General features: G+C 34.0%; 1 protein-coding gene across 6 annotated transcripts in view; it reads right to left on the reverse strand.

Moving 5' to 3' along the window:
* The window catches only part of LOC145984007 (epidermal growth factor receptor kinase substrate 8-like), a 265,201-nt gene that overhangs the window by 105,989 nt on the left and 147,058 nt on the right, over positions 1 to 12,154 (reverse strand). For all 6 annotated transcript variants that reach the window (XM_083117305.1, XM_083117306.1, XM_083117307.1 and 3 more), the window contains 2 exons: positions 11,327 to 11,488; positions 3,175 to 3,367 (listed from right to left, as the gene is read on the reverse strand). In XM_083117305.1, the coding sequence (XP_082973431.1) occupies positions 3,175 to 3,367; positions 11,327 to 11,488 (355 nt within the window). The remainder of the gene's footprint in view (positions 1 to 3,174; positions 3,368 to 11,326; positions 11,489 to 12,154) is intronic.

Genomic DNA, 12,154 nt, shown 5'->3' on the forward strand with positions numbered 1-12,154 from the left:
GAGAAACAAAAAAGAGGCTGAAAGACAGGTTGAAACAACATAGGGATGATGTACGACTTAAGAGAGAGAGAAATTCAATATTTAAACACACGAGAGAAACAGGACATCACATAGAGTGGGATGAGGCTAAGTAGATAGGAAGGGAGAAGAGAATGCTAGTGAGAAATGCAAGGAAATAGAGAAGAAAGGTGAAGAAGACACAATGAACTGGAATGGGGGACTGAAATTAAACAAAGAATGGAAGAAGGTGTTAGAAAGAGTGGAAAGGACAAGAGAGAAAGAGGAGAGGAGAAGGAAGAAAAATGAAGGAAAAAGAGCGTGAGATAAAAAGTCTAAACCACATTCTATATGGAAGTAAATATACTTAGCCTTTTAGGTGAAAGTACAGTTGACAAGGGAAAGCCACCTGCTAGAAAGTTCCAGTACAACTTTCTAATAGTCTGGAGGGAGTAATGTTTGTGTATATATAATGCCCTGTTTTTGTATCTTGTTACATTTGTACTTGATACAGAGTCTGAAGAAGACCTTGCTAGAAGGTTGAAACGTTACGTTTAGTTTATGTTTTTAATAAAATAAATTACTGCCTTGGTCAGCATACTTAGTTTTTCATATCATGGAAACAAGGCTTAATGGTGTTATAATAGCTTATCTGTGCATAAAGTGGACTCAAACAAAAAACTAGGAAAGACACCTAGTTGGGAGGATGGGATCCTCCTCTTCCTCCATTCCCCACACTGCACATCATCATTCATCATTCTTCCTCATTCTCACAATTAGCCAAAAGTGGCAGAAAGTGACTATAGGTAAGAGAATAACGGAATAAACCATTCACCCTCATTGTCATGATTAGCAAAAGTTACATAAAAGCAACGTAAATTAGAAAAATACATAAATTTGGAAAGTGTATACAGTGGAACCCTGATTTTATGTTCCCTGGTTTTACATTTTCCTGCATTATACATTCAATCTTCATGGTCCCAACGCATCAAAATGCTATAAAAATTACCTCGATTTTACATTTTCCCGCATTTTAAGTTTTTCCAGCTTGAAAAATGTAAAATCAAGGTTCCACTGTATTAACTAAAGAAAATTGTCATTTTGCAGGAAAGTCAATAACTCGTACGTACTTTTTACAATATCATAAAATATATTGAGGAAACCGATGTGTAAATCCAAGTGTTTTGCAATTTTGAAATTTGTGAACAAATATTATGATGAAAATAATTGTAATTTTAGAAAGTATATGTCTATCATTAATTTCTTGCTGGTGAGTTCCAATATACTGACAATGATCAATGCTGATAACATACTGAGCCATTGATTGCTGGCACGATTGCTTTGTCATTGTAGTGGAAAATTGATTACTCATTTTTGCACTGTAAGTTGTGTTTTACACAATGATGTTGTGATAATTTGATATTTTGCTGTTTCTTACACCATGGACATCCACAGGTTTTGTTTCTGGGGGTGGCGCAAACAAGGCTTTTTTTTTTCCCAGGGGCACTGCAAACGAGGCATGTTTCTCACCAAAATAGCGATGCAGCTCAATAAAATGTAGCTGTTAGCCAGAATATATTTATATCTGTCAGTTAGTTATCTGGATATTATAATTATTCAAATACTAATGAAATAAATTACGTGGATATCTATAATCTGTGATATCAAGATATTTATACTCTAGATTATCCGTATTTGCATGTAATAGACTTTTTCTTTATGAACCTCCAGCAAAAGTAAACATTATTGTCGAATTTTTTTGTTCGCTGTTGCTACATTCAAAATTCAGCTCAAAATGCCGAGATGAAATGTAGCTGTAGCAAAATTTTCACTACAACTGCAGGAAATTTGTAGCTTCGCTACAGCTACAATTTTCAAAATGTAGCACTGCTACAGCTACAAATTTTGTAGCTAGCTACAGTAGCACGCTACTTTCGACCACTGAGCATAACTATGTATACTTTAGACCAATGTGTATTGTAATACTGACAAATCGAAGAATGACATTATCATCGATATTGATAGTGTAGGTATCATAGATATCGATAATATCAATATTGATATATTGATGTCGATACATCAATGTCATTATTTTTACAATATTGATGCTTCAATATTTTAAAAATATCAACACGATATATCGAAATATTGCACAGCCCTACTGTTACAATGTCATGTGACATAAGGTGCAAAGGGGTATTACATCCCTAAATGTTTTCTTTGTTAAGTTAGGCAGATCAGGTATAGGGCTCCGCTCAATGCATGGTACATCAAATGTTTAGTTGCAAGTATAAGTTGGTACTCGAAATATATTCTTCAATGAATGATTTGGTTTATTTTACTTCATGTTTCTGCCACTTTTAGCCAATTGCAAAAAATATATTCTTGATTCAGAGCATTCAAAATATATTCTTGACTTGGAGCATTCAAAATATATTCTTGACTTGGAGCATTCAGAAGAACAATGCAGTATCATTTACTCATTTAGAATACTGCCTTGTTATTAGCTCTTCTGCTATACGTTCTATGCTGAAGGCTCACCTGAACTGGGAATAGTTAACGTTGAGGTACTGCAGCTTTGGAGATTTACTTTGATTGGTATTAAGAATAGAGTAAAGATATCTATTCCGTTAGTGCCTGTATTGGGTGCTCAGGTCTGTGCTATTGCGAACCTGATTCTTCATCAGCTTATTTGTAATTGCTGCACGTGACTGTAATAACCCCCTTAACAATATGCTTTCCACACAAACATGAACTGATTACCCATGCAACACATTACAGGATTAATGAAATATTTGTTGAAATTTAAGGCTCTTAGCATTGTAATAACTTAAATGCTTCCAACACCTGATCATATAATATTTGGTGCTTTCCATGTCTGATAAAAACCATCGCAGGAGTAACATGGGGGCAACTTGATTCCCGCCAATTTTCACATTTATTAAAATTTACAAGGGCATTTTTGTTAACCTTCTGGGATCTAAGGTTCATGTAAAAATTGTGTTGATCTGGTGTGGAATGGCCCATTATCCTACTTAACTCCTTCCTGTTTACTTTCTGAAAATGGTCGAAGCAATTGAAGTGAGCAGCACACAAGGTATCCAAGAACACTAATAAACTTATGCTCTAAGACACAACGAAAATAGAATACATAGAGTAAATAAATGGTCTACTTACGATGTGCAGCTGCATTAAAGACGGACACCTGCTCCCTGACATTAACTCCATTGAGAGGTGGTTCTGGTGGGGGTGTTGCAGGAGGTGGGGGTATATGCCGAGACCCCCTGAGGTTATTGCGAGCAGGTGGCATCTTTCCAACCATAAGCAACTTTAAGTCTTCTACTAAGTCCTGAGCAGATATGCTTTGACACTAAAAATGTAAAATTAAAATTATTAGCTTGTTGGACATTGCATAGACAAACAAAACATTAATACAGCAAACCGAATTAAGAACTAAATTAAATATTCAAGCACAATGCGTCAATTATGTGAGAACCTGTTTTAGTGAAATTTCATATTGTAATACACCATTTACAAACAATCTGGTCAAAATTCCCTCTTTGGGGATGCCCACAAAATGCTGAACGTATGTGTAAATGCATAAACTATATGAATTTTGCAATGATGCCCAATACTGTTTGAGGAATAAATGAGTAAATGCATATAAGACACCTTGTACAGAAAAGTACATGGCCTTACAGGTGTAAAAATCATTGACCATAATAAAAACTAGAGGGGCTATCAACCTTTCAGGGATATCACATACATAGAGGCACATATTTTTGGTACACAACAAAGTAAAATTTCGGTACAAAAACAGAGTCAATTTCGGGTTCAAAAGCAGCAAGTAAAATAAAATTTTGTTGTTATAGCATTGAAAAATCAGATCAAACGTGGTATATAAAATGACATTTTGGTGTTAAAATTGTGAATCTAATCCTAAATTTGAAATAAAAACTGCACTTATTACACAAAATAAACATATACCTTCTAATAGCACATTTATGTAGTTACCAGAGTATTACATTTATTCCTGTATAAAGGGAATTTATATTTGCTTCTCAAATATTTATAGCTGAATTAATAAATTTTCCGTGAATTGTATAACTCACAGGATAATTCAAACTGCAGATAGTGTCGCATCGGTAAATAAACTCTAAATTTCGTGTTTAAGAGTCTATTTCGCATAATTTTGTGACAAAACAGGGTAGGAAAACGCACCTCACACCTTTCAGAAACATGAAAAATGAACAATACGGCATGTTATTTCACATTTCATATTTTCATCAAAAACGAAATATGCATGCTTCTACACATATACCATCAGGATAGAAGTAAGGACAGGAGACTAAGACTGTTTACCGAGTAGTTATCAGTGTGATGACACCAACACAGACAGGGATTTTGCACACACGAGTCAAGTTCAAACTGATACCTTAGCAAGGAGTGATTGAAGTGGAGCAGTTTGACCTGAGAAGCCATTGCAGGGGCAGATTAACAATATTTTCTTGCAAGGGGGGTAACTGGCCTTTTGGACAACCTACCAGGTTCATTTATGCAGAGATAGGCTAATTGGGACTGATTTCAAACACTATGTTCCTCTACTGGGTACAAAACCCAGGAACCCTTGACTATCAGGTGACAAAATTACCATATTCTATTGGCAAGGCTAGTTTATGGTTTACTGTAAGTTGTAGAAATCTTGACAGTAATCACTTGAATTTAGACACCAAAGAGGAAGCAATCACCACTTACTATTCACTGACAATTTATTATTAGTTTCAAACACATCAGAGGATGATCACTTACATTTAACCCTTATATGACTTGTTTCATAATGTAACTACAGGTATTTTTTGTACATACTGTGACTCTGACAATAGTCAGAGATATATGTTTTGAGTTCTGCATGACTTTTGAGGTATGTAATTAGCAATTAGTAAAGTTTAAATTCATTCTTGCTATATTTGGGGGTGAGGTGATGTTCTGAAAATTGTGTGCATTATTTGTTCTTTTGTTCATTGATTTTAACAACATCACTCTTTTCGCAATTCTGGTGATTGGAAACACACTTTTACCAAGGAAGAGCACACTAAAAGGACCTTTTGGACCAATATGTAGGTACTGTTTTGTACCTTCATATCCTGGCGTTACCTGCATGCCGGTCCGATGAATTTCAAATTTCATCAATGTTTTTCTTTCGTCATCTTCTTCTTCTAACAAATTACGGAAAATTTGTTTTTTCTATGCAGACATAGCCCAATGTGTACTGAACAAAATGAGGTATAATTTTAACTTTAGCAATCTTAGTTCCAGAGCTAAAAAAAATAATTTTAGTATGGCGAATTTTGAATTTCTCACTGAAAAAGTGCTTGTGTGCTCTACATTGGAAAATATTTTTTTTCTTGGAAAGGGTATCAGAATAAGTGTGCAATTTTTTCCACAGTAATGGAAAACATATCAGGCAATATTCAGGTACCATTTTGTACAGTTACATCCTGGCATTGGCTGCATGGGGGTCTGATGAATTTCAAATCTCGTGAAAAAAAAAACAATTGTTTTGCAATGCTGCATCTCAGTAGTGTGGGCTCAAATATCTAGTGACTGCAATGTACACAATCAAACAGCACGAGTTTGTTATTCATAAATACTGGCAAACAGGCTCTTTTATAGTACCATTTGTCAAAGGGCATTTCAGAATGAATTTGATGTGTACTTTCATCAAGAAATTTGTGGAAAGTTAGAGAAACACTAGAAGCATGGTCACAGAGGAGAAAAAAGCAGATTACTGGCATCACCATGAAAATCATTGTGAAGACTTTCCTGAGAAGCTAATCCCCAATATTCTACATGTCAAAAATCTGCAAAACGAACTCAAAATTATGTGCTTACCAGGTGTTGTGTGTTCAAGATTTGCAACCAAAGCACAATGAAAAATATGTGCAATTTTGCTTATGGTTTCAAAACTTTGTTACTCAGAATTCTAAGATTTTAAACTTCACTTGCTTTACAGATGAAGGATGATTTCATTTAAGTGGCTATGTAAACTCTCAAAACATGTGTATGTGGGCAGAAGAAGTCCTCATGCAATACACACAGTGTGTGGTATCGTTTAGTGTCTTGCAAATTAATAATAGACCCTATTTTTTTTCTTCCAGTTACCATGGAAGTCTACCTGCAAATATATTCTATGAGTATGTCACTCAATTAACAGATGATGAACTGGCTAATTGATATTTCCAACAAGATGAGGGCTGCTGCTTTATATATAAATCCTAAATCCTTGGCCACCATGAGCTCCCCCAGACAACTACTTCCTCTGGAGCTTATTGAAGGAAAAAGTGTTCAGAAATAAACTCCACACAATCAAAGCTTTGAAAAAAGCTATATGTCAAGAGATTGAAGTCAATATTGATTGATTGATTTGGTTTACTTTACTTTGCTTTTCTGACACTTTTGGCTAATCACAACATTGAAGATTGAGTGATGATATCATCGGTTGGATGACATAACGATGTATCTCAGTTTTTTTCAACTTTTCATAAGAAGCAAAAAACGTTTTCACACACATTTTGGTAGATAGTAGTCAGAGTACTATTTGCTCCTGATAAATTTTATTTTGTTGTGAAAGGGACTTATGTTCCTGCAATAAAATTGTGTGGTTGAATGTTGCATATGTTTGCTTTTTGTGCTTAAAATTTCATAATTTGTCGAGACACGTCGGTAGATCAGACCGTAATTATTAATCACTCAGAAATATCTTTGACAAATTAGTATCAAGTTGCAGCTGCATGATTTGACAAATCTTGTTTTAAAATCATACATATAATATTTATGATGTTTTTGTCTGTGAAGCTTATTTGTTTATTTTCTTTTCTTTCCAAACTGAATGGTTATTTTTATTTTGAAGTTCTTTAGATTTACATGTTCTAAATACAATGGACAAGGTACAAAACTTTTCACTACTAAGTACAATTAAAAAACAAAAAGTGCAAAATTACTTCATATCAATGCCACAATATTGATAAATAATTTGTTTGCATTAAGTTAGTATCAAGAAAACCTTTTTGTGGAACAGTGACCTGAAACACGTTGTTGGATAACTAGGGGAATGCATATTTTGACGAAAAAACGAAATGTCAAAAAACACATTGTATTGTTAATTTTTCATGTTTTTGAAAGGTGTGAGATGCATTTTGCTACCATGTTTTGTCACGAAATACTGTAAACTGAACTGCAAAATGCGAAATGAACTCTTAAACATGAAATTTAGGGTTTATTTACCGGCGCGACACCTTCCGAGGTCTGAATTATCCTGCAAGTTATGCAATTCACAGAAAATTTATTAATTCTGTTGTAAATATTTGAAAAGCAAAAAATGACCCCTTCATACAGGAATACTCTGATAATTACATAAATGTGCTATTAGAAGTGAAATGTTAATTTTGTAATAAGTGTAGTTCTTAAATCAATTTTAGGATAATATTCACAATTTTAAAACCAAAACGTATTTTTATATACTGCTTTTTATCTAATTTTTCACCACTTTAACACCGAAATTTTCTTTTATTTACCGCTTTTGAACCCGAAATTGACTCAGTTTTTCTACCGAAATTTTGCTTTTTTTATTTACCAAAAATATGTGCCTCTATGGATAACAGATCAATTGAGTGGTTCAAATTTTAGTAATCTTGTTTACAATCACTGTTTCAAACCATGGGAAAAGGACCAGCACACATTGATAACTCCACATACTTCTCATGCACTATTTTCACAGGTTCTTTGTTCAATTGCAAAGAAGTGGCATTCTTGCAACTATCTCCTTAGGATTATATCTCTTCACTTAGATTTTTGCGGGATCCACTTGCAGTAAACTTGTCTTCATGTAGATATTGTGTGGTTTGCTTCTCTGAAATCGTAGTTCACAAATATCTTTCCAACTAAACATTAAGCTGGAAAATCCTAAGATCATCAGCAAGTGCCTTAAAATCTAGAAAATCTTCAATCTGCATTGTGTGCACGATGTATGGAAGGTTTCTTCGTGTCAGTTGGATGACGGGTACGAGCTGAGATGGTACAAAGATTTCTCCAACTTGCTTTAGCAACCTGGAGATGACACTGACTGTGGACGTGTCTCTCTCGTTTTGCCAATGATGTGGCTCAAAAAATCTCAGCTAACTGACTAACTCTCTAGCCTTCTTAAACCCAAAAATTTATGGTTGCAGCAACACAGGGCTTCCAATTTCTTTTTTGTTCTCTGCTGTTAATATTACACACATCAATGTAGCCACTGCAATCCTATTCTTCTTTTGGCCAACAACTGTAGCTGAACTGATATATTCATAGCCTTCATTACGTAACCTTTTACTTAGTTTTTCTTCCCTTCTTTTCGAAAAGCTGTAGTAACGGCTTCTTTTTTTAAAACATTGACATCAACATTTTCAGGATTTGTTGCAATGTGGTCCGTAGTGATGGCAATGCTATCAGCACTTTGTTTACCTCACATTTTGAATAGTCAATAAGCACCAGTTTCTTGTGAAATGCACAGCCACGATCTTGAATGAAATCATCCCAGCAAAGCAGGATGCGACACTTGGAACAAGAGGTGAAGACTGCATCCTTACATCCTCTTGCTTCACAATGTTGCAATATTCCTGGCACATAATCGGGATCATCCGGATCACTGACATCTTCAAATACTTCACTGTCGATATTAAAGTCACTCTCGCCCTGCTTTTGTGTAGGGAATGATATACCTTCCATTTGTACAGTAGCTGAGACAGAGAAAGCTTTGGGCCTCTAGGAATAATTTATGCAATAATAGCAATTAGATTACATGGATTTATTAATCAAAAGATATTCTTTTGGGCCTTAATACACATCATAGTATTCATCAAATGATACAGCAGATTCTTCATTAATGGTTTCTATAACAGTCCCTTTGTACCACTTCCTTTCTTGAGGGAAGTAAAGTTTTACAGACATTCCGGCTTCGATGTTCCTTTTTTTTTTCTAGCACATGTAGTTAAATTGATGAAACAATATTTATTCAGCCATCTTCCCAGAGTACTAAGATGGCCATCTTCTTCCTAAGGTGGCTGATCGTAAAATGATCTGGGGCAAGTTGAAAGCTTGGAGAATTTTTGACAATGTCTGATATTGCGTAATAGAGCTTACACACAATGCTAACTTTAATCCTTCTTCGGAAAATTGTGCCGCTTCATTGAATTGTGATATTTCCAACTTACGAACAGTCCAATATATTTCTGTATTAGGAAATATATGACATTCCTTCAACAAAAGGTATCAATGTTCATTTTACCTCTTGCTTTCATTATCCTTTTTCAGACTGCTGCTATTATTAGATTGCGACTTCGCAGATTTGTAAATGTTGAAATAGACATTTCTGCATTACTTTCTTTTTCTCCTTTTGTGAAAATTTTCTGTATTGTTTCATTCTGCTACTGTAAACAAAATTAGATATGCGAACTTGTGATACAGTTTAGGACTCACTTGGTCTGACGTAACGACGTAAGTCAAGATATGTTGCTATGTCATACCAAAATCCTTATGAAATTGAGATACACCAAATAAAAAAATCTCCATAACTTCCATATTAGTTGGATTTGAGCTATCGCCACTTCGTCAGGTGATGTAGGGCACCAGTGGAACCACAGATATATTGATAACTCAATATCGAAAAAAATTGAGATACCTTGTTTTGTCATCCGACCAATGATATGATAAAATTGATGAAGGGAGTACCAAAGAACACCCATGTCCAGGCTAGGATTCAAACCCAGAATCCTTGGTATCATAGTATGATGTGGTTTGTAACCACTCAGCTGGATTGAAGTCATGACCAACAGCACTTTAAGAAAAGTGTTCCACAATTTGAAGAGATGTGTTCAAGTATACTTGGATGTGGAAGGGGACCATTTTCAGCATCAGCTATGAGCACATTCTGTTTTGCCTTGGAGGTACACGCATGTAAAATTTCAGGACAAACTTTAGGTTTCTTGCAATCACATAAAACTTTAAAAGTTCTGTAGAAGTATACTCCTGACAATGCAGACAGGAAGCTATTGAAACATCGAACTTTTAAAGTTTTATTTTTGTGTATGCTGTGTTTCCTTTTGTGTTCCTGCTCTCTGATACGTAAGACAAATGTGTTCTGCTCAGTACATGGTGTTACATGCTATTTTTGTGAATAACCTAATTGAATCTGTTTCTAAATAAAAATATTTAAGAGTAGTATTTACAAATGAAAATGATATTAAAGAGGAAACAGACTTAATTCAGGTATTGTATGTTACAATTCTAGTCATAATATTTTATCACCTCATATACTATCAAAGATTCTTTAGAATTGAAAAATACAAAGCAATAATTTTCCAAGTAGTTTTGTGAATTACATCTTCAATTGTTTTAATTTATATGAGGGTTGGGGCATAAGTCACGGAAAATAGGTTACAGTTCAATTTCCTAACAATTGCTGGTTAAGTGCATGATACCTGGCTGTGTATTTATGACACTATTTACTTTCTATAATTGATTGATGCAATCCTTGTTAACACAGAGAAATTAAAGGATGGAAGCAGATTTGAAATAGTGCTGTTAATTAGTATCAAACTATTTATTAACATTAGTGCAGAAGCAACAGACATGGCAGGACTAGTGGATCACCACTTTCTTGGATGTTTGCATAGCCACTGATAATAATGTAAATAGGATTTTTTTTAAAAAAAAAAACTTGCAAAATGTACTATCTGATGCAAGACATGCAGACTCTGACAAAAATGATCTCAACTGATGGGCCAGACTAGTTTTTATGTTTAACATGATCTTGGCTCATTTTATCCTTTCTATTTTAACCATTGTAATCTTTAACATTTTAATTCATGGGATTTCCTGATGAAGAATGTGGACATGACCGCGTCTGAAAGATTGAAGAATAAGTACTTGAGACCAATCACTTCAAAGTGGAAGTGGTTTCATAGAACTTTCAACTTGCAACAAAGTTTCTCATGAGCAATTGTGATAAACAAATCAAAATGAAGTTCTATCAACTTATTAAATGGCATCAAATTTGTTAATAAACAAGAACCTGATGATTGTAATGGCCTCTGCATACAGTGTTATAATGGATGCAGTACTCACATTAATTGCTTTAAAACTTTATATTTTATATACTTTTTCATTGATTTCTGTCTCACTAAAATATATTTTCAAAAATAATACACCACCATGTAGCTGAACTTGATTCAAACTGAAACAACACATGTTCACATTTTTTTTATTCTGTTGATAATTAATGAATATAAGTTACCTGAAAAATGTGCATTTCTGATCTAGTTGTTGACATCCGATGTCCACCACCATCCTGCCCAACAATGAACACAAGAATATTATTATAAATTTCCATTGGATCATGACTTGTGAATGCAGTTGGTTCCTGTATCAGTGCGACTGGAAATTGTTCCATTACAGCCTGTAAATAGGGGAAAAAATGGATAAGAACAACAGAAACAAATATTATTAAAATTTTACACCTAGTCAATTAGATCTAAATTTTCTGCCTTGAGTAGGTGTTATTATCATGGGCAGTATGAGGATTTGGAGTTTAGGGAAATGGAACTCCGTATATATATATATAATCATGAAAAAAATACATTTATTTAGTCTCAAACAAAATAGCTCACAGTCAGGTTATTATTATTATTATATTATCACTAAAATTATTATTAAATCCACATGAATTTATGAAGGAGTACCCTTAAGCTTAATATGTTTTGTTTTTGAGTCAGTTTTGAATAATACAGTGACTTTTTGTCATTTATACATAAAACAAAGAGAGCAATATTAAAATTTATGTAACATTTTATATGCTAATACAACCAAAACCCAGAAAAAAACCAAAATATAGAATGTGAAAGAAGATAATATAATATTTAGGAAGAAGGACAATAACTTGCAAATAAGTTTGTAATTAATTTAGATAGGACCCCATTTGAAATGGAAAAATAAATTGTGACCAAGCTAAAAGAAATTGTTTTGGAATTGCAGTTAAACAACAGTAATTGTGTAACTGGCCCTATAGTTTGGACATGAACATCCCCACCAAAAAATTGAAGCACATCAATATCACAATATACGC

This window comes from Lepisma saccharinum, chromosome 2 (genome assembly GCF_977018435.1).
Source record: "Lepisma saccharinum chromosome 2, izLepSacc3.1, whole genome shotgun sequence".
Taxonomy (NCBI): Eukaryota; Metazoa; Arthropoda; class Insecta; order Zygentoma; family Lepismatidae; genus Lepisma; species Lepisma saccharinum.